The 23473-nt window shown below is 26.8% G+C and overlaps 1 protein-coding gene across 12 annotated transcripts; it reads right to left on the bottom strand.

Moving 5' to 3' along the window:
* Positions 1–164: 164 nt before the first annotated feature.
* LOC119671984 (troponin I) lies at positions 165–15205 on the bottom strand. Of its 12 annotated transcripts, XM_038082919.1 has the most exons (11): positions 15085–15203; positions 12085–12123; positions 11524–11703; positions 11142–11270; positions 10955–11078; positions 6594–6694; positions 2888–2931; positions 2677–2818; positions 2285–2324; positions 1099–1140; positions 165–295 (listed from the first exon to the last, which is right to left on the bottom strand). In XM_038082919.1, coding segments are annotated over exons 2-10 (777 nt in total). In that variant the 5' UTR covers positions 12100–12123; positions 15085–15203; the 3' UTR covers positions 165–295; positions 1099–1138. The 12 variants fall into 12 exon arrangements, with proteins under 12 accessions (XP_037938847.1, XP_037938853.1, XP_037938846.1 ...); XM_038082925.1 differs by lacking the exons at positions 6594–6694; positions 11524–11703 and adding an exon at positions 7250–7350 and having other exon boundaries at positions 15085–15201; XM_038082918.1 differs by lacking the exon at positions 2285–2324 and having other exon boundaries at positions 15085–15200.
* Positions 15206–23473: the final 8268 nt, after the last annotated feature.

Genomic DNA, 23473 nt, shown 5'->3' with positions numbered 1-23473 from the left:
ATTTTGCGATGTTATTGCACGTACAATGAATGAATCTTTGCCCAAATATTTTCACATATCCTTAGTATATAGCACAATTCTTATGCAACTTAAAACCGTCAACATTGTTTTATATTTTTAATAAATATTTTGTTTAAATATTTTTACTTTAAAAAGAAAATACATAAGCTATTATAATATTTTTATATAAGAATTTAATCAAAAAATAATTAAATTGTATTTAACTAATGGGTCTTCCTCGCTCTTACTCGATAACGTCAATACAGATTTATGCTGGAGTCTCAGGGGCGTGTTCCTAAAATTTTAAATAATGTTTATACAATATTTTCTTTCAGAAATTCAATAACGGAATAGAGGAATAATGTGGGAAAACATGCTGAAGTGGTAAGGATCAGCAGAAAAACATCAATAATCCGCAGTATAAAAGAAGAAAAGTGGTATATGTGCAAGATCTGAATATGCCTTAGTAACTAAAAACACCTCATATGGTGCAGTGTTATGAAGAGATAACCGAGAGTAGTTGTCTATGATGAATATTTAAATGAGCTTGTGTCGTTATGTACTGGATATATTTATTTATTTTACTTTTTAATTCATAAATCTTATGTTTTGCCATGCATTTAGGGGTTGAACATATGTGGGTAACTCCTTTCATTTCAGGTAAAAATGTGGAGGGAAAAAACGAGACAGTGTTTAATTTTTTTTGGTGTTGTATCTTTTTTAATTATTATATTTCAATTATATTACAATTTAAAAAATTTTATTTTTATTGATTTTTTGTTAAAACAATTTTTTGTTTCGTGTTATGTTCGTAGGCAACAGGCAAGATTGTTGCTTCATTGAACACACAGATTATTTAATGCAAAGGAAATAAATTAATAATAAAAAATTACTTTAATAATATATTTATAAATAATGACATTTAAATTCGTAATTTAACATGGATGATGTTTTGTTTTCAATTTTGGTTTTGTTTTTGTTTTTGTTGTTGTTGATGTTGGATATTTACGAACAAATGATAATTTATACATATATGTAAGGGCGGGAGTCATGGGTCAAGGACACTTCTTAAGCATCGACTTCAACTTCTTCCTTTACCTTAGCATCACCAGGTTTGCCCTTGGACCAGTCGGGTTTCTTCTGCAATTTTAAAAAATAAAGAAAATAATTATAGTTTTGCAATTTGTTTAGAATTAGAAGGTACACACTAAAATCTATAAGAACATTCATGCACATTGCGGGAAGAAGACATAAAATCTATTACATAAAGTTGCAAATTTGTATACACTGTGAAAAATACGAAAATATTTGGTTGTCACATTGATTTCAGAACGGACGACTGAACTCTAAAATGCATGTGCGAGGGTTCCACAATACTTAATGACCTCTTTGAAATAGAAATCAATGAGTATGCAACTCCGAGATACATTATAGTAGAGTAAAAAGTAATGTTGATACTGACAATTGTACGCTATATGACAGTTTTTATGTAGATATTCGATCTTACTAACTTTTATATTTACAACAATTTTTGTAGCAACATATTTATAAGAAAAAATTTTTGGATTATATTGTTTTCGATGTTATAGTCATCAACAGGTTCTAGGATCGGCTGTGTCTACCTCCTGAACCCTTTAATATTCCTAGCTGACCAAGTACTACTCTTTCTTTCCAATAACTTATAAAGTACGTAGGATCATATCCACGTTTTATGCTGTATATGTCGAATTTATACAGTTGTTGCTTTTAAAAATTTTTATCAAAATTTTGATGCCTTTTGGTAATTGATACACAGCAGCTTAATCAATACTTCTAATATGTTCGTAAATTAAAATTTTTGTTTAAATCATATAGAAAATAAACAGACTAGACTAATAGACTAATAAAACTGGTTTCCGCTTTTCATATCGTGTTGGAACTCTTTTTATAAACAGTTGCAATCAAAGACTTCTTAAATAAACTCGGGTCATAGTACTTTTATGACGTGGAGTATCTCAGAAGATCAAATCCGAAATACGTTAACCAAATAGAATTTCTTTAAGTTTTGTGAAGATCGTTAGAGATATTTCAAAGAGACCCCATTCAGTGAGCGTTCTCGGTCACAGCATTTGAGTTCAAGTGTTTGACATATAACAGATATGTATGTATGTGATACAGATATTAATGCCAAGATTAGGTTTTTTTAAAGACAGTGCAGTGCACAAATGTGCCGTTTGCATAAAATCCTCATACAAACGTGTGACATGCATGCGACAATACTACGTGTGCACATAAATTTTCTTACACTTTTTGGCTTGTTTTAATTGAGCATCTTTTATCTTTTTCTAGTTCGTAGAAGTAGAAGTAGAAAGTAAGCGTAGAGAAAGAAAAAAAAAGCATTATAAAAATAACAATTACTTATAATACAAATAAATTGATTCATTTTAATATATTTATGCTTATGATGATATATAGATATAAATATGCGAACTTAGCTTTACAGCTTTTTCAGCTGATTTTTAAATCATATAAAATTGATATTTTAGAGTTTCAACTGTATAACTTTGCTTATATAAATATTATAAACTATAATCGATAATTGTATTAATAATAATGTGATATATGCAATAAAATCAATATCACTCGAATAATACTACAATTTACAATTGAAAATAACAAATTGTTTTTAAAGCTTACCTCCTTCTCTTCTTCTTCCAATGTAAATTCCTTCTTCTTGACAACCTTAAGTTGATTACGGAAGTTGAATTCGGCGGCCTTCTTTTGCAGCTTGGCAAATTTATTTTCATATTTGGAAACCTTCTTCAAAGCTGGTTTGACGCTGAAAATGATAAGGACGTATAAATTATTCATTTGATTTAACATAAATTTTAAATAAGTTAACACTTACAATTTACCACGAAGATCGTTAACTTGAGCATTGAGATCGTTGATCTATATTATAGATAATAAAATGAATAATGTTTAGTTTTAGATATCGCAGAGAATATAAAAGACAGGTTCAAATACACAAATTGTGTATAAATTATAAAGATCAGAGAATGCGCTTTGTCATAATTTGACACACTCCTCTTTATCAAAATCAAAGTTTAAACACTCTGAAGAGGCAACGGAAATTAATTTAAGTATTTTATTAACAGAAAGAAAACGTATGTTTAGTTATATTTGCAAAAGGTTACAATACAATAACTTCAAATTTTTAGGACTACAAGTCTACCATATTTGGTTAATATTTATTACATATCAGCATAATTTTAAATTATCGTGCAGGAAGCTATATATAAGTTATGTTGAGGTTATGTTAGGACTGCAAATGGTTGTATATAAGATTTTAGTTTTAATTCAGCACTTAATTATATATATATATATATATATATATAATGTTATTAATTATTTTAAATATATTTAATTATATATATATATATATTATGGGAGATATTATTACATAATTGACCATTCATGTACAATATGAACACATTTCACAATATATTGCATGCATGTAAAAATTATAGTCTGCTTTTGGGCTCCAAGAAATATTAATTTCAAATAATATTTTAGGCATTTTATTAATTTTAAACTACGAAAATACACTACTATTATCTACATTCTTGTTTGGTTTTGGTATTATAGGTTGAAGGTGTGTGAACAACATAACATCCAAAGGTCGATTGTAATATAGTTGTAAATATAATTTAACGTCTGCACTTAAATTCTGAGAACATTAAAATAATTTCTCTTTAGTAAACAATTAACTACACATAAGGGAGCTTACGAGGTACTGCACAGTATGGCACAACACTTTCTTCTTGTCTTATGACATATACACAATAAATCATAGCAATTAAGATCCATTTTGTTCTTTTAGTTTAAACTTTTAGATTAAACTTATTTTGTGGCATGTGTGTGTATAATATGTTTTATTTAATTTTTAAATTATACTTAATATTAATTATGCTTGTGTTTTTTACTTGTTATCTTTTTAAGCTAAATTAATTTCTTAATTAATTTCAGTTTAAAATATATATAAAAGTGACTTAGTTATATATAAAAGCACAACATTTTTTGTGTACTTTGTGTGAAAGCATTGGAATGATGACCACACGATCTTTTTTGTTTTTTCGCCAGTAAACCATATTTTTGATTTTAATTTCCATTCATTCACAAGAGCTTTTTATACAAATAGTGTGGTTAGATTGTTAGAGAATTGTTATAATTTATTTTTTAATGACATTTTATTAGAGCTTTTCAGAATTATTATTTATATATAGAAACATATTTTAATAGAGAAATTTGTCTGCAGATGTATATATAACTATTTATTTATACAAATTGAATTAGCAAATTAAGATAAAAAAGTTTATAGTTTATAGCGGAATTAGTGAGCAGAAACTTTTAGAGAATTTAGTTGAAGGGATTAATTGTTTCATATTATAAAATATAATTTTTAATACATATTAAAAAATTTTAATTATTTAAGTGATTTATGTTTATTTAAAACCGTTGCACAAACTTTTCACGTTGATAAAATTTAGTTTCAACTTTCTCGATTAAAGTTGAGTGTTAATTTCTTTCTCATTAACCCAAAGCTCATTAAATAGATTTGCGTTACAAAAACTCCCCGTAATTTTAAATATGCCAATTTAATTCCCGTGTATGTAAGTGCCATACTGTTACTTAACTACGTCTTATTTTATTTTCAGTTGTTCATTATATAATTTTCAGTGTTTTTCAAACTATTTCAACTCAAAACATAAATATATTTATTTATTAAATATCATTTTTAAACAATTTAAGTTTTAATCGACGTTTGGTTGTTATTTTGTCCTTTTAAATAATTCAATTATTTAAAAAAATTGTTTGTGCACTGAAAGAAAATTTTATACATTAAACATTTAAGTTGTAGTAATAATGTTGGGTTTTTGGATTGAAAGTCAAAGAAAATATTTACAATGAGTGCAAAATGCTTTGATTTGGTATTAAATTGTAATTATACAGAGTACAACTTAAAATAAATTTCGTAATTTAGTGCGTTGTATTATTGTGGTTTTTGTGCATATTGACTGCGTGCAAAGTCCAAAAGGTGCGGGGTGCAAAAAGTGCAGTAAATTTGTTTAACTATACAAATAATTTGTTTTGAGGCTAAACGAACATTAAAAATTATTGTTTTGATTTGTTGTCTTCATTAAAATGTCAACCAACTAGAATAATTTAACTAATTTCAACGTTTATCTATGTGGAAAGTTTTAAGTTATTAAGTGAATTATTAATATGGAATTAAGAACAAATAAAAAACACAAAACATAATTGTAAACTTGCAAAATTACTTTCAAAGTAGTTACAAAAACAATTAAGTAAAGAATATCATAATTATTTATTTTTTTTCATTATATTAATTGAAATTTTTTTTTTCTGATTAAATAAAGAAAATTCCATTTGTGTTAAAATTCAGATCAAGTCTTTCTTTGATTTTTTTAACAATTTTTTTCAGTGTAAATTTTTAACGAATAATCGAAAAATTGAAAATGGTTGTGAAAAGTTATCGATTTGTCGCTCGAAAGACATTGATTGTATGAATGTTACTGATAATCAACCATATATCTGTCGGAATATATATATGTGTAACAATGTAATGATACATAAATCTTTTAGATGAAAAATGCTTCCTGGGGTGATTTTAGTAATTAAACTGCAAATATTCGACTTATGCAGTTGAATTCTCTTATTTTAAAAGTAAAAGTAAAAGTTAAATGTTTAGTTATTATTAGAGACCTAATGTGATCACTTTAATACTTTACGATAACTCCTAATTTTTTATGAGATTAAAAGACAGTTAAATTGAATAGCTTATTAAACTATAAATTCGTCAACTAATACGTATCACTAATTAAATTTCAAATTATATATCCTTTACACTACTTTATGTTAAAAATAGTAATTTTTAACATAACATATGTATATGTTAGTGTTATCGATTACCGACATAAATACGTAAATGAAAAATATTGAATTCTTCATTACAATTTAATGTTAAATGTCAAATATAAAAGTCTACCTATGTTGCTTGAATTGAATTGGAATCTACGATATCATGAATTAATCATGAGATATATGGATTTGTTTATTCTTAGATTTCTTAACTCTATAGAATTTTCTTGACCCTATTGTGTACTGACAATATTTCATTGAATTAATACAGTTAAAGATCTAAGACCTAGTGCAATAGAGTTTCTTTTCATGAAACATAATTCAATCTCTAGTTATTTGTTGTTCGTATAACAGTTTAGCGGAGAAAAACAATATATGGCTGATCGTTCCGAATTTGACTCTCAAGAATAATTGTTTGTTATGTAAATAGTGGATCTGTGCATTGTGGATTTGTGGTCTTCTGCGAAATGTGTGTGTATGAAATGAAAGAAGTTGTAATCCTTAACATTTTTGTTGAGATTGTCTAATCATTGAATTACGAATAAGTTTTTGTGATAATGTTCGTGTTTGTGTTTTGGAAATTTATAAAAATTTTCTTTACTTTAGGCAGTTTTCAAATCGAACATTTAATAGAAAACTGTTTTAATTTTTATGTTGTTGTATTGCAGTACCTCCCAGTCTTTTTTCCTGACTTCGTATTCCAGATCCCATTTCTGACCTTCACACATATACATACGATCGAAATATTCTTCACAAATCTCTTGTAATTCGCCTGTAAATATGTGCATATTTTTTTAATTTTTTTGAATTATTTTTACAAATAATGTTTTACTGAAATCTACGATTTCTAAATAATTTTTTTTTTACATATAATTGTTGTTTGGTATTTATATGAGTATAAATTCATATAAAATCGATTTCTCGCGTTTTTTAGATATGTTATGTGTTCAAAAGTGAAATTGTTTAGAATGTTTCATAGCATTACAAGTTACTATGTATGGACATACAAAAAATGTATGTATATATATAACTTATTTTCTATATTATATAAATTCATTTATTCTTTAAATTTTTAAATAAATTCAAAAGCTTAAAGAAAGCTATACAAAAATCAAAATTTTCATAATTTAGAAAGTTTTTTTATATAGTAATATTATAATGATCATTTTTTGGGAAACCTTCTATTGCTTGGGATTTAAATGGTAAGGAAAATCAAAAAATTTAATATTAGACTAAAAAATAATTAAAATTAGAATAAAATTTTAATACAGCAAACTTAGTACTTTTTATTCATAGCAATTTTTGCATATTTGCTGTAAGCATTTACCTCCAACGCCCTTATTTTCAGGGCATATTCTAAATCAAATTTGTCCCCCTCCAAATTGTAAAGACGTTGCCAATATTGTTTACAAAGTGTTTGAAGTTCAGCTAATCGTAACAACAATTAGGGTTTGTAAGAACGATACGTTTGATTATTGATCGATTGTTTCATTGATGAATTTATTGAATAAAGTTTAGTTTATTGTATATTTTTAAGTGAACATTATACGCACGCCATTAATTTTATTTCGCGGTTCCGCATACGAGAGGATATATATTAATAATGAAATGCATATATTAAAAAAAAATTTGATTAACAATATTTCAAAAATAACATATTAAAAAGTAATTGAAAATTGTATATAAAGTTTATTTCATATACTTTGTCTCAATTTTCAATAATCATTATGAAAAGAGATGTAAAGTAATTGTTAATGAGATGTATTTTGTGTATTGTATGATATATTTTCACCTAATTAATTAATGGATTGGATATGAATACTGTAATTTGTACAGTACAGAACGATGAAAAAATATTTAAAATATTAAACAACTAAATTTGATAGTTAAAATGTAAGACATAACGTATGAACGATTAATTTGCAAAAAGTTGTCGAAACGTTTTTCATTTCGATGTTATTTCGCTCGTATCACCTTTAACTAATTTTGGAATTTTCCAGCGTCATATTTGAATAGTGTCTTTGCAAAAAGAAACAACGAATTGTATCTTAACTTAATTGTATGTTTTTATAACCAATGTTATTTAGTAAAAGCTTTCAAAAATCAAAATTTTAGCTTCTACGTTTTTAAAGTATTTTATTTTAATGTAAGTTATTTGTATATTTTATTTAGGGAAATTTATTACTAACAATTTATTTAAGTTAAAATAGTTAAAATTAAGCAAAAATTAATTAAATACATTAATTAATTCTTTCAATTCTCAAAAAAATCAAAAATATTTTGTTAAACTTGTTAATAAATATTATTTTAGCAAAAAGCCATTGGAATGATTTAAAATCACACAAATTATGCTTTCATTTGTATATAATTGACTATTGTGAATAAACTTTTGTGTGCATTCAAAATAATGCCAAAAATGTATGATTATTTTATTTAATTTTTTGAAATATATTTGATTGAGTAATTAATAAAATCAAAGCTTTATAGTAATATTATTTTAAATGAAAACATATTTTGGCACTTTATTTTACATCCACAACTCTACTTTGTAAAACATTTTACTTATTTTGCAAATTGTTATCTACACTATACCATTTATAACCCAAAATCATACAAAACTACTTTGTTAAAAAGTACGTATACTAATGCTTCCGAAGAATTTGAGTTCTTTGAAGTTACATTAGAACTTGTTAAATACTTCGACAGTTTTTCAAGCCAAACATAAAGATTGTTTAGAAGAGAAATAAACAAAATTTTTCATATACATAGTTTAAAATTGCAGTTAACTGCTGCAGCTGAGAAGCCTTTAATTTGAAAGGTTTTTTTTTCTACTTTTACTTTTAAATTACATTAGAATTAGACAAATAGAAACGAATATTATTAAATTTTTTATAAAAATAAATTGTTTGGCTTTTTATTTGATTAGTTTTGCTTGCCTCTAAGTCCTTGCGGGCGACTTCATATTCAAGATCATATTTTTGATTTTCCAATTTGAGAATCTTTGAGTAATAATCCTGACATATTTTATTTAAGGTATCTGCGGGTTAAGAGTGTAATAAATATAAAAAATACGAGTAGGTTTGAAATTATTTTTGGCAAAGTGTCAACAAAAATCAAAAATACAATTGACACTATTTTAAAATAACTGTTTTTTTTTCGATAATTATGTAAAACCTGTGCTAAAAATTATATATGTGTGTGTTCGTGTGATTTAAAGGCATATATATAATGCTTATCGTAGTGTTTGTGAAAGGTGTGGTGAGAAAGATAAATTTTAATTGGGTTGTTCAAAGTATATATTAAGTGAGTATTCGTATATCTTCAAATTTAGTTTGAGAAATAAAAAACATATTTTCATAAATTCACATATGTGAAATTAACAATTTCTTTCCTAATAATGTGTACTGAAAGTTTAATATACATAAATAAATTACCATTAATTTTTCATCTCGAAGAGCAGAGTTGTTTGTAAGGTTTTTAGTTCAGTTGCGTTGCATTAGAGTATAAAATATTATTTATTTATTATTACTCATTATGTAGTAGTTAATCTTTATACACTTTTGTTGGATAATTTGTAGCAATAATTTCTTAGATGAGTGCACGTAAGGCTAATTGTAATCATATAAATCAACTTTAAAGTATTCAAAATCGTAAAATTTTTGATTTTTCAAAGTCAATTCGTATGATTTTTATTGATATTAACATTTAAACTCTTTTATAAAAAATAATTAAATTCTGATGTGCCTTTCTTGCATATCCAATTTCTTTAATATAAATTTAATTATTAGAAAGTATTTGATTACAATATCGAAAGGATAACAAAACATATGTATGTAAGCTCTATTGAACCGGTAAAGTTTAAAATTACAATAGTTTGTCAAGTTCACTGACGTTAAAATTTTAATATTAAACGAAGCAACTGAATGATCATATAACATTTTAGCTACCTAATAATTGTTATCAACTTCTGTTTTTTTATCTTTGTTATATGTTATAGTATTGGCTATATATCAAAACTTACTATACTACAAGAATTAAGAAACTTAGAGTTAAGAAAACATAAATAGTTCTTCATTAACTCTGATGCCGCATCGTGCATTAACATTTCAATACCCTATAATTATACATTTGGTTAAAAAGAAAACAATTTCAACTCCTTGAAAACGTGCCACAAATTATCCAAAATTATTAATATTATTCATGTTGATTAGAATTTTTTTTTTGTTTGCATTATGCGTTGAGTTAAAGTTCATAAATTTGGAAAAATATATAATTACATATTTATACGTGTTTTGGAAGTGACGGTTAAAAAGAAATTAAAATCTTGAAGAAGTGAGTTAAGTAAAGAAATTCAGTAAGAATGTAAAGAAAGAGAGTATAGCCGTGGTGTTTTTTTCTTTGTTAAGCTTAAAGGCTTTATTTTGGTTTTGATTTCATAACATTTGCCCAATGAAGAAAGTGACATCTCACGGAGTGTACCGGCAAAAAAAATATGTGTTGAAGTTCATATATATGTATATGTCTATATAAGCGTTACTTTCTTCATTGGCAAATTGAAAACAAAAATAAGTTTACGCTTTTTTAAGTCTTTGTGTGTACCTCAACATCCTTGCGCTTAACAACATATTCAAGATCATATTTCTGGTCCTCCAATTTATTAATCCTGTCATAGTGTTGCTTGATAAGGTTTTTAAGTGTTTCTGTTGATTGTATTGAAGAGTTTAATGGTCAAAATTAAATATTTTTGTTTTTATTTTGTACGCTTGCTTAAAAAAGTTCTGCTTAAAAAATACTCAAGAATTTTTTTAAAACAATTACGATATATCTATATATAGAAATATATATATAAAATCGACGAATAATTATTTATATATATCAAGTGTATATATAATGAATGTGACTGTGTTTGCTTTTGTATGTGTATGTGTAATGAATTGATTTTTATACAAAATATAGCTGTAATATTCTATTAAACTTTTTAACAATTTATTAGAGATGCGTGTATTATATTCAAATATAAACAAAATTTTACCTTCGCTAGCGTCACTGAGATTCCTGGGACTACCGCAACGTTCTTCTATGATACGTCTACGTTCAGCGGCTTTGCGTTCTTGTTCTTTCTTCAATTCTTCAGCGGCTTTTTTGCGAAGCAACAACTATAACATGATACTAACTATTGTAGGTCTATATATGAATAATAAGACTTTTTAAAAACTTACCCTAAGTTTCTTCTTCCTTTCTGGTGTCATGAAACCTTTCTTGGCTTTTTTGGCTTTCGAAGCTTCTTCCATACGCTTGCGTACTTCAGCACGCTTGCGTTCAATTTCAGCTTGTTTAGCCTTCTTTGCCTACGAAAGTGTAAGTGAAAATTCGCTGATATTATTTTTTGATTTTAAGTGTTTTAATAACACAGTTTTTGAATAACAACATATGAGAACACTGAAGACTTGCACTTAGTAATATATGTATTGTAAACATCCAACAGACAGCACATTATTTATAACTTTATTCAGTGAATACATTTAATAGAAGTTTATACTGACAGGACTAATTAAGGAAAACATCTCCGCACATAGACTGTCAGTTGGTATATGTAGCTACCTCTTCAGCAGGTGTAGCTGCCTTGCCATTTGCTGCAAGCTTACCGTTTGCAGCTGGTTTACCATTTGGGGTTGCAGGTGCTGCCGCCGCTGGTGCTGCTGCCGGTACTGGTGCTGCTGCCGGTGCTTGTGCTACTGCCGGTGCTTTTGCCGGTGCCGCAGCTGGAGCTGCTGCTTTTTTCTATAAATAAAAAAAATATTATTAATAATTGAAAAACATTTAATTTCACTAAAATAATAAGCTGTAATCTTTAGAAGAGTAGTACCATGATTAGAATAGTATTACGCTTCATAGCATACGGATTAATTGCTGCTTAAGTTAAGATAATTTTTTCATGTTAGTTTAATTTTTAAGCCGTTCAAAGACAATATGCGAAAGGCAATATTTTTAAATTAAATTTATTGCTTTTATATATTCACCTTCAAATCATCCTCATATTTGTGAAAGTAATTCTTTAAATAAACAAATTTTACTGCACCAAAACATGAAAAAAAGAGACCGATTATTATTTGGTTAACTTTCAAATCATATAGAAAAAAATTGAACAAATTCTTACCTTACCTCGTCATCAGCCATGTTGAATTTGTGTTTTTTTAGTTACTGAAATATAAAATAATTATAAAATTGTTATAAAAATTTTTTAAAAGCCATTAAAATATAAATTCTATTGACAAAGATATGCGTAGTTTTTTAATGGTATCACAATCAATCTTACTAAATCCCAATTTCTCAAAATTGCCTCCCTAATTAACTTAACGTATAATTCTATTAACTCCCTTAGAACATATTCAATGTCGAATTATGTGAAATAATGGATTTTACCTAATACTATACTTAATATATACCTAATATAATGTACTTATATTAAACATTTTTTAGTTTGCTTCTCGCAATACCACGATATTCAATTATATTATTTAATTCTAATCAGATAAAGTTAATTTAAGAGTTATTTTAAAATAGTTGAGAATTTTTTTTGTCAAAATTAACACTACTTTAAATTTAGTTATAGAAAATATTAAAAATGTATCTATTAACAGAAAAAAATCATTTAGATGAAAAATATTTCTTGAACCCTTGTAAATGTATTCAAATAAGTAATAAATAAAATTAAACAGTTTTAACATACAAACTATATTATATATATTGTAAGTACCATGTACTATATATGTAATAAAAAGTAATGAGACTGTATATTCTTTAGGTGTACCCTATCCGCTATAATTGCCAATTTCGAATAATATGAAAGCAATGTTTAAACAGTAAAACATAGATCATTTAATAATATCAAGGAAAAGGTTGATATCAACTTCAAGTTCAATCATTTTGGTTACAATAAAAGACCTTATTTTTTAAGACATCATAGATGCAAACCTTCCATCGAATTTTTGTTTTCTAAAAAAAATCTTTTAAAACTATATTTTAAAAGAAACATATGCAAATATGCTACATCACAATCATGAGAATAGAATTTTCCAAAATTGCGTATGTGGTATGAATATAAAAAAAAACTATAAAAAGAAAACTGAAACATTAAAAAACATTTTGTAAAATACAAAACCTGATGGATTCGCCGTATATGGATACTACGAATTCAAAAGCATTTAATGATCTTCGAGAAGAGTAAAATAAATTTTCTGCTTGTGTTGAGAGCAACTACGCATGCATTAAACATTATAAGTTTCGTGTGCTTACGAACTCATACTCATTCAAACATTTATTGATGAAAAACTGAAGTGAGTGGGTGAATTTGTGAGTGGGCAATTGCAATCTCTCGAACGTCAGCAGGAAAGAGATCAATATACATTATATACACACGACACTAAATAAGCAAGTTTGTGTATGTATAGAAAAGCTTTTTTTCAAATAATGCGATATCCGATTTCACCATGTGTAGTTGTTTTTGCTTTCAAAGCTGGAAAAGTAAGCACATATATACAAAAAATTGTTTGAAAAGTTTTAACAGATCTCTTATGCAAATAATAATTTAAAAAATATAATATTTGGGAAATAGTATTGATTCTCATATACTTATACTCTTATACTTATTTAACAATGTTTGTTATGATTAGCGTTATAAGCTTTTAATTGATATTGAATTAATAAATTTTTTTATATTACTAATGTAATAATTTATTTAATAATATTATTAAAACTCTAGCTTTTCATATATTGATAAATCATATATGTAAACAAATTGCTATAAATGAAATTTGTAAAAACAAAACACTTAATTTTCTAAAAAAAATATGTTTGTATATATATATATATATATATATATATACATTCAGTGGTTTGTACTTTTATAATAGCGAATATTCGAGAATTCTTATTATTACAATCATTCTAAAATGTTACAAAAATTAATAAGAAAATATTTTGACGTTGTTTTCTACAAAGTAATATAATTTTATTTAAAAAGAAATATCAAATTTTGCGCACCAAGCCAACGAAAGTAGTCTTATAAATAGATTTATCTATCAAAATGATTTTTATCTCTTTCTTATATTTACGTCTTTTCTTTTAAATCGAAATATTTTGAAATATATTTTGCAATTATATGTTGTTTTAATAACATTTAATAGAAAAACTAAAATGTACTACGACTGCTTCATTATAATGAAATATTTTTTATTAAGTAGGATTAGAATGATTTAAAAATAGATTTATTTTTCATTAATATACTCAGAGATATAATTAAATAATTTCTTGATTGGTTCCTAAATTTTTCTAATAATAACAGAAATATTCCTAAGCAGTTGCTATAACAGTGAAGTATAAATACTGGTGCAAGTATAGTTAACTCAATCATTGTATTATATGGTTTTTTTTTTTTTTTTAACCAGGTCAAGGTAACATAATTTGTATCTTAAACAATTAAATATGTTCAAGATTTTTATAATATACATAGAAATATATACTTCATTTAGTTTCATTTACTTCAGAAAAAAAGATTTCTTTTAAATTTTAGCTAAATTACTTGTTTGTAGAGAAAAGTTCTATTTTCGTTATTCATTGTATTTTTATTCTTTCATTAAAAAATATCAAATATTTATGTTCTCAATATATTTTCACACATTTTAATGCAATGCTCCCCATAACAAAGTGTGCGTATTTAACACATACATTCATTATACATAGTTATTTAAATTCTGTATACATCGAAGATCACATCGTATATTATATAGTATTTGTATTTTTATTTAATCAAATTTTAATCCTTCAAAAAAAAATCAATTTTCAAAGCTTACATAATATTTTTAATTTATTTTTCCGTTATAAATTGTAATACAATTTTAAAATATTTAATTTTTATTTTTTTCTCACAATTGTATTTTTTAACACTTTACACTTTTTTCCCTTTTAAGAATAATTTAATTGATTGAAATTTATTTATATTTTTTATTTGAAATTCTTTTTTTAATATATTATTTAATATATAGTTATTTGATTTTACAATCATTTGTAATCCAACACATAATATAATTCTAAATGTAATTTTTTTTACGAAGTTATTAAAAATTGTTATAGAATTTTCCAGCTCCTTCACCTCACACTCACCTTTAAGGAATTTAAAAAAGGTGTGCGAACGACCACACTACTCGAAAAGCAATGCTCGGAACAAACAGACTGAACGGTCCGACGATCTACGGCAGACTATATTCTTGCCAATTGCCTCAAAAGATCACTTTTCGTTTGATATCCGTGGGCAGCAGCAACGGCTACGACAGCCAGAAGGAATCTTCTACGGCGAGTTTACCTTTACTCTTCGTGCTCATTGGCAAAGGTTTCTCTCAGCAAAGCTCTCAAGCAGTCGAAATAGACTAAATGTTTCATAATTACTACAACCTGTGAATATTCAGCGTATCAGCCCACTGTACCCACAATAAAGTGTGTATCACACAAAGTATATAACAGTGGTCGGATTTTAACGAAAAATTTCTGCATTTCGTTATTAAATCTCATGAACACATTTTGAAACATTATGTATCTGGGCAAGTCGGCTAAAAATAACTCTCAAACAGAAATAGACACCGCACATCGAAATACTACAGAATTGAAAATTTATAGCAAAAGTTGTTAAAACTCGTCATTGCACGATTTTTGAAGTAAATATGCTGCTAAAGAAGAAAAATAGAAAATCACTTTTATCCCCATAAGACGACTGTGCATTGCAAAAAACTACTACTAGCAACCAATAATTTTTCAAATAGTCATAACATATAACAATTTTACACTGAAAAATTATAATTTAAGTGCATCTCAGAATCGTAAAGACCCATAATTATACATATATATTATTAATAAAATAATATAGGTGCACTTAGCACGTCATTGAAGAAAATAGAAAATCCCTAATAAGAAAGCATTACGGTTGCCAACGCGTTGAGTTACTTTTAAAAGACTTGTCTTTTAAGAATTTCCGAATTGTTAATTTAATTTGACAAAAAAATGTCTGAAAAGATTAATAACTGTAAAAAAAAAACTGAGTAAATTGAAATCATTATAAAACATTAGGTTAAACATTCCAAAAGAGTATTATTTATAAATGATGTCGTGAAAAGAAATAGTTTATAGTGAAGGTTGTAAGGTGGCCTGGTAAAGTATAATCATTTGTGACAATTTCTAAATATGTTGCTGCCGACCTAATTTACTAGACTTGTAATATAAACCTAAAAATTAATTTTTATATTTCGAAATTGTTTACAAAGTAGTACTTAACTAAAAAAAATGTATTATAATAAAAAATGTGATATAATTTATTAACAGCCCATAATTGCATGAACTTAAAATATGCAAAATATGAATAAAAAAATAGTTGAAATTTTTATTTATATAAATTTAAATATAAATATTTATTATAATCATTTCTTAATACTTTATTTTTTTTAAAAGCATAAATTTCTTTCAGAATACTGAAATTATCTGCAAACTCTTCCCCACAAGGCAGTTTCTGGCCACGGATTTGATTTTATTGATTAATATATGTATACATGTATATTAATTATAAATTATTGAAGTCATTCTTGTAATATATCGTAAGGCTCATACAATTTCAAGGGGTTCAGTGAATAAATTCAGCGCACATCTGTATGTACTATGAAAAAATTAACTAGATGCATTTTATGTACGTCTACAGTTAGAGCACACATCAATAAAAGACAGGTCACTTGATAATCCACTAGTTAATATGTGGTTAACCTCAGGCCACAACAGTTAAATTATGGCCTATTATCTGTTTTGACTTTTCTAACATTTTTCATAGCGCAATTTGATCTATTTTTTCAGTTCGTATTGGAAATAACACGTTTCATTACTAATTACAATGACTGACATGCTTATAAATCTACTTTAAAACATTTTTAACAGGTCTTTGTAATGCAAAACTATCCGATTTTATTGGTTGTCATCAGAGAATCTGACAAACCTTCCGTTTGATCAAAACTTTAATTCTTTGATTTGCTATGCTCTTCGGTATCCTAACTTACTCATAAATGAGTCTCGCAGACTCATACCGTTCGCTTCGTAGTATTTTTTTTTACTTACTTAATTTTTTTTAGTTGAGCTTTAGTTGGTTAGTTTTTGATCAACTAGTTTTTATTATGTTGAAGCTGTTTTGAGCTAGTGCACTTAAGCATTTATACTCTTTTTTAACTCGAGGTTTCTTCAAAATCCCTCTCTACACCTTCACTAGATTATTGTTTATCACTTCATCAGACTAAGCAATAAATAACCTCAGATCTGCATAACTCCCCGAGGAGCCTGTAACCATTCTGAGATTTGATAACGCGGTGTTGGTAAATCTGTCAGATTTCGCAAATAATTTCAGGGCTCTATCCTGTATGTATTTTTTGATGGGATCAATTTTGATGTCCCTGAGGATGTCATTCGTCCTAATGTACCATGGAACTTTAAAAAGTCTTTTCAGAGCCTGGCTTTGTGCAATTTCTAGCTGGTGAATAGTAGTAGAAGTGATGGACGAATTATTTGGTTATATATCAGTTTCCTGTTCTTAGCATTGAGATTTTCATTTCTAAATAGCGGTTAGAGGTAATGAAGAATTTTGGCACAGCTAATTCTTTTCAGTTGAACATGTTTAAGCCATGTGAATCGTTTGTCCAACGCGATGTCGAGATATTTAACGCTGTCCTCCCAGATATGGTGATAACCATATCACCCACTCTCACTCTCGATGGATTCTGTCTCCACTTACGCATTATAAACAGAGCCTTAGTTTTTTCATTATTGATTTTTATTTTCCATTTCTGAAAATACTCCAGAATGAGGTTTATATGCTCTTGAAGTGTGTGTGTATTTGTTACATGTTCTTTCGATATATACAAACTGCCATTACTTGAGTTGTCAAGATCAAAGTAAAATGTCAAGCGAATTCATTCAAAGTATATGTCATTTACATACCACCATTCACTCTAAGATATCACTGCGCTAAGATACCAGTATCATCGAATATTAAATAGTTTGCTTCAATCTGCATTTAAGCTTCAGCACCCTGTACGGAAAATGAGATCTTACGTAGGCGAAAAATAGAAAAACATTTTAATATTAGTGAACTAACTAGGAAAACAATTGACAAAGCATTATAAAGACGTAAGACCGATTATTTCAGAAAATAAATAAAAATATGTTGAGTAAAAAAAATTGCAAAAAATAATTTGAAAAAAATTAGTAAAAAGTTTGTTCGTAGGTGTATCAAGACTTTTGTACTCTATAAAAAATGTTTGGCAATTAACATTGTTTAGAGAATTAAAAAATAAAACTTTCCTCCTAAGGAGATGCCTTCGATTTCTATTTCAATTTTCACATCCTGAAAGATTGAAAACTGTTTATTTCTCAGACTATACATGTTATTATACGTAACAATGAGGAAAATATTTTGATGGTTCTTAAAAGCCAGATAATTAGTCGAACGATATGTTCATATATGAATAGCATTGATAAATTTATTATTGTCTGCAAATTTAAAAATTCTTAATTCTTTTGAGTTTTAGGTTCTTCAAAAAAAGAAAAACATTTTTGATTCTTTTAAAAGCAATATTTAAAGCAATGTTTAATAATTCCACACACAATTTTTTAAAACTTTTAAATTTTATGAAAAAAACCATTTAAAATTGAAATAAAATAAACAAAATAATTTATCATTACAATATGCTTCATTATAATAAAAGCTTATATATTTCTGGTAAAATAAAAGTATTTAATTATAAAATAAAAATTGCAAACTCCTTTATTTTATATTTTAAATCAATTATTTAGTGAATATATATTTAAATTTTAAGAATAGTATGTAACAGATAACTCAGATATAAATTATAAAATGACTGCATACGTCATACTTGCCTTGTAAATCAAAATTAAATTGTGTTTTTTTTATATTTGCTATAAGCTTTAAACTGCACACACACATCCACCAGAAAAATAACTATTTATTCTCTTCCTTTACTCTACCACTCACATACGTCATACTCTGAATTTTTCTAAAACATTTCATAGTAACTGCATGTGAATAAGGCACCTCTGCTCGGTGACCTATTTTTGATTTAATAAAAGTTTTAAATACTGTTGTTGTGCGAAACTTTAACTTCAGTTCGAGCATGACGTCATTAATTGAACACCCTTAGCTGCATCAATAGCATCAACTACAATCAGAAATTAATTATATAAAAAAAAAAATTAAATATAATAAAAATAGTTTTTTTTTCACCTATAAATTTGTAATATTACAGATACATAAATCGCAAATAATTGTTAAGTAATGGCATTCATACGGAAGGCTCCTTTTTCTTTGTAATTCTATATTAAGAAATTATTCTTCATTCATTTATTTAATAATTTTTTATTGCTAATTTTTAACGTAAATAAGGTTTTTGGCTTTAAATATATATACATTGTTAACGGTTAGAGAAATTGGGTCAACGTAATCACTACGTGCAACCGTATACACCCTGCTTTCCTTAGTGCAGGTTTTACGTCATATCTTGTGCATCTTCGCAACACCAGCAACAGCATTGGAGCAACATCACTCAATAACCGATTGCGGCCGACACCAAGTGACGTTATAATTGTCTATGTATAGTCACATAAGCCCGTCGTCACATACTGAAGGATGAAGCTGCATTCAAATCAAAATATTATAAACAACATCCTTGTTATCACAATATTATAATTATCATTGCATGAATTCTGATGAGGACCCACGCACAAGGTTAACTCATTCTAAAGTGGTCTATACATAGACTGCAGTTTAAGATTGAAATTACGTATGTGAATGACAGCATCAAACTGCGAAGATAAATTGGTTATATTTAAATAACGATAATTAGATATCTATTTCAATTCACTAAAAATCTTTTTTATTTCAGGTAACATTGAAAAGAGTTTTATTTTAATTGTTGACGTTTTACAGTTCATGATGTAAGGGTTTCTTGACATATGTAGTAGATACATAAAAGCTCCCAGTAGGCGGAGCACAACAAAGAAAAGATATTTTATGGTACTTTATTATATACGTATAAGCTAATAACAAAAAAATTAAACAATTTATATTTGAAAAATCCTGAACATTATTTGAATTGGCTTGCGAATTGAATTCATATCAACTACGAATTAAGCAATCATTATTCAACTTCAAATGTTAAAGTTTCAGCATAGAGAAATGAATAATTTGCCAAACGCTTGTATGATTTTAGTCTATTTATTTATTTGTCTAAGTTTTCAGCTACCATCAATAAAAAAAGTTAAAAAAAAAGAAATATGAAAAGCACAAATGAGTTATATTTAAAAAGCGAAAATTTGAAAAAATAATACATAAGTTACAAGAATGTAACAAAATAAATCAGTACTAAATGTCATAACTCGAAGTTCCAGCTAATAGCATCTAAAAAGTGAAAAAAAAATTAGAAAACAAAAGATGAAAGCACAAGAAAATGGAAAGAATAATACCACAAAAAATTTTTGTAGAAAACGTCTGTATAAACATTTTCAACCATTTAAAGAAAATTTTAATAGAAATATATATGAAAGAAAAACTGTTTCTTCATTAGAGCCACACTTGTAAAAAGTCTACTTGCCATATCTTGATGAATGTATCCAGCCGTTTGCTCGTCAAAAGTTGGTGTCGTATACGTCATCAAGTACTGTTGAAAAACATTCTGTACTGATTGTGATCTATCATCAGGGAATTTAAAATTCGTGATTAATTTTATTTTAGTAGATAATCTCATTTCTTACTCTACACCTACCTGAACTCTTTTTTTAATTAAAACAAGCATTTTATATTATTAATAGAATTACCTATTTATTAATCATGTTTTGTTTTGAGTAACAATTGTACTTAAAACCAGGACCACATACAGACCTCATTCAAGAAGGAAGTTTTTGAAGTCTAATTCATGGTTTACATGAAAAAGCTTTTAATTTATAATAAAATTATAATTAAAATGAATAGTTAATTCGAAAAAAAAAACAATTATACGATATATAGTATAAAATACTTTGAAGTAGTTTAGGTGAAATTGGAAAACACCAAAACTCCTTTTGCATACCCCATTGTTTAACATAAACCAGTATATACTTTTTTCAATTCAAATATTATCTCAATTCAATATAATAACTTAAATTATAAATTACAATTACATTATGATTAATTAAATTACTTACATAATCTTTAAATAGAATCTATCGTTAATAATCACAAAAATAAATAGAAACGTTAGTGAACTACAACTGAAATCATTGATTGGTGTATCATCTGTGTTTATTTAAACAGTTTATTTAAATATGTTTTGAATTTAAAAATAAATACTAAATAAAACATAGTTAACTTTTACCTGGGTTAAAAATAAATTCACATGAACTTTACTAATCACCAAAGGTGAAAATTATAGAACTACGAACATCAGTAACTTCAAAATATTGCAAAATATCATGATACCAATACCAATAAATAAGACATTCAGTTCAAGCAAAGATTTATTGAAAAATTTAATGAAACAGGGTCATATGTTTTCATCCTTCCTGGATTCAGTTTAGTCCTGTCGCAAGCATAGAGCCGCTACTGTGCAGAAACTATTTTATTGAATGAAATATCAGAATTGCAGTTTACAGAAATATTTTGTATATACGTCACATCATTCAGCAAATAAAAAAATTTGCTATGAATTTGCAGTGAAAAAGCAACAGTAAAAATTTGGTATATCTTAGGCATACCGGTGATGACGATTAGCGCGAATGCATCATCTACAAGTCCAAATGAACCTGCTGCAGATTCATTGCCACAAACTACGTATTTGAGAAGTAAATTGCAAAAACTTCGTAAATTTTAAACCTTTGATTTTTATGAATTTTTACCTATCATAGAAAAGAACTACTTTTCTGAATATATAAGATTTACAAAACTTATAACTTAGTGGAAGTTCATGAATTGTAGTAGTCGTATTTTTACGTTTCTACATTCTTGTTGCTTCCTTGTTTACTAAAGAATTTTCCAACCACCTTCCACCTTCCAGGAATTAATATCATTACTTCATATAGATTCATATAGACATGCCCATACTTTTACTGTCATCCACCCTAAAACGCTGAGTTTACCATACAAACAGAGAAACACAGTGACCCCGGTTATTTTTAGCAAATCTGAAAATAGCATTGAAGGTCAACGTATTCGACGACACACATTCGGAATCCTAAAACCGTTCCACTAGATTTTCGTCTCCTTGTTTACATTTTTTCTTTTGCAGCATGTTGTTATAAAACAAATTATTTTACAGCACGCCCAGAGCTTTCAATAAAAAGCTCCTTTGCAGACTAAGAACCTTAACTGAAGTAAATCTTTGAATTTAAAATTTATGAATTTTTATGTCCAAAGAGACAATACAGAAATTTTTCATTTCTTTTTAAGTTTTATTAAATACTGCCATCATTTTTTGTATCCTTTTAAATAGAAGCTTGTTCAATAATGCAAACATTTTCATTAAAAAGCTTTTCCTTTATCTTAAAAAGTTCATCAACCCAAAGGGGTTGTTGAACTAAACTGTGACGTAAATTATGAGAATGTATCTTGCCTCATGCAACCAAGAAACAAAACTAAAAAATGTAAGTAGGGAAAAAATTATTATATATGAAACAAACAAAGAAATATAATTTTAAATATTTCACTATTTGTATACTTTAAACAAAACAGTTGGCATTTTTAACTAGAGTATTAGTGTTTAAAACCAAGCAAATTCATATTTCACCTATAATTTAAACTAAATTGGATGACAACATCCTTAAAACTATTGAAAAACTTTTCAGAAAATCGTATATTTCAGCTACTTCAAAATTTGATTGGTTTAATCCTCATATAAGTTAATGTTGCTGACACTTAATTTCACCAAAACTTAATATTAATTTAATTGAGGTTGCAGCCGTCCACAATGTGATTCGAAATATGTCAATTAGCATACAGGTGCTATTATAATTGTTACGACATAAAATCAATGATCGTAACATGATGGCATCACTAATGTGATCAGCTGCCTCATGCGAGGAAATAGTAAAAAAGGCGCGTGCACATCTTTACAAAAATATAGATTTAGGTAATTATTATTGTGAACGTATGATTCCAACAAGAAAATAAAATATTCTGAACAAAGAAATATAACAGTGGCGACGAGGAAAACTTTTAAAGTGTAAAAATCTAGCGAGATGGCAGAGCAACTTGCTGATATTCTGAAACAAATTCAGAATCAAAATCATCAAGACAATCTTGCAATGCGAAATCTTGTCGAAAAATTGTTTAAAGCAGAAAAATGAGTAGCGGAGTAGCGGAGTAGCGGAGCTGACGATGGTGCATATCTAAGCCAACAGAACCGGAATTCATAATTGAAGCACATGCATCAAACATCACAGAATTTCGTCATGATCCAGAAAATAACATTACTTTTAACAC

This window comes from Teleopsis dalmanni, chromosome 1, assembly GCF_002237135.1.
Source record: "Teleopsis dalmanni isolate 2A chromosome 1, ASM223713v2, whole genome shotgun sequence".
Classification (NCBI taxonomy): Eukaryota; Metazoa; Arthropoda; class Insecta; order Diptera; family Diopsidae; genus Teleopsis; species Teleopsis dalmanni.
Note: the sequence above shows the minus strand (reverse complement) of the source record. Positions and strands in the feature narration are given on the sequence as shown.

Coding starts and splice junctions, on each gene's coding strand:
- LOC119671984 (XM_038082916.1), bottom strand. Junction 11,079..11,141: donor AAAGGAAGAAGAAACTTAGG/GTAAGTTTTTAA, acceptor ATCATGTTATAG/TTGTTGCTTCGCAAAAAAGC. Junction 8,960..10,954: donor TCTCAGTGACGCTAGCGAAG/GTAAAATTTTGT, acceptor CTTAACCCGCAG/ATACCTTAAATAAAATATGT.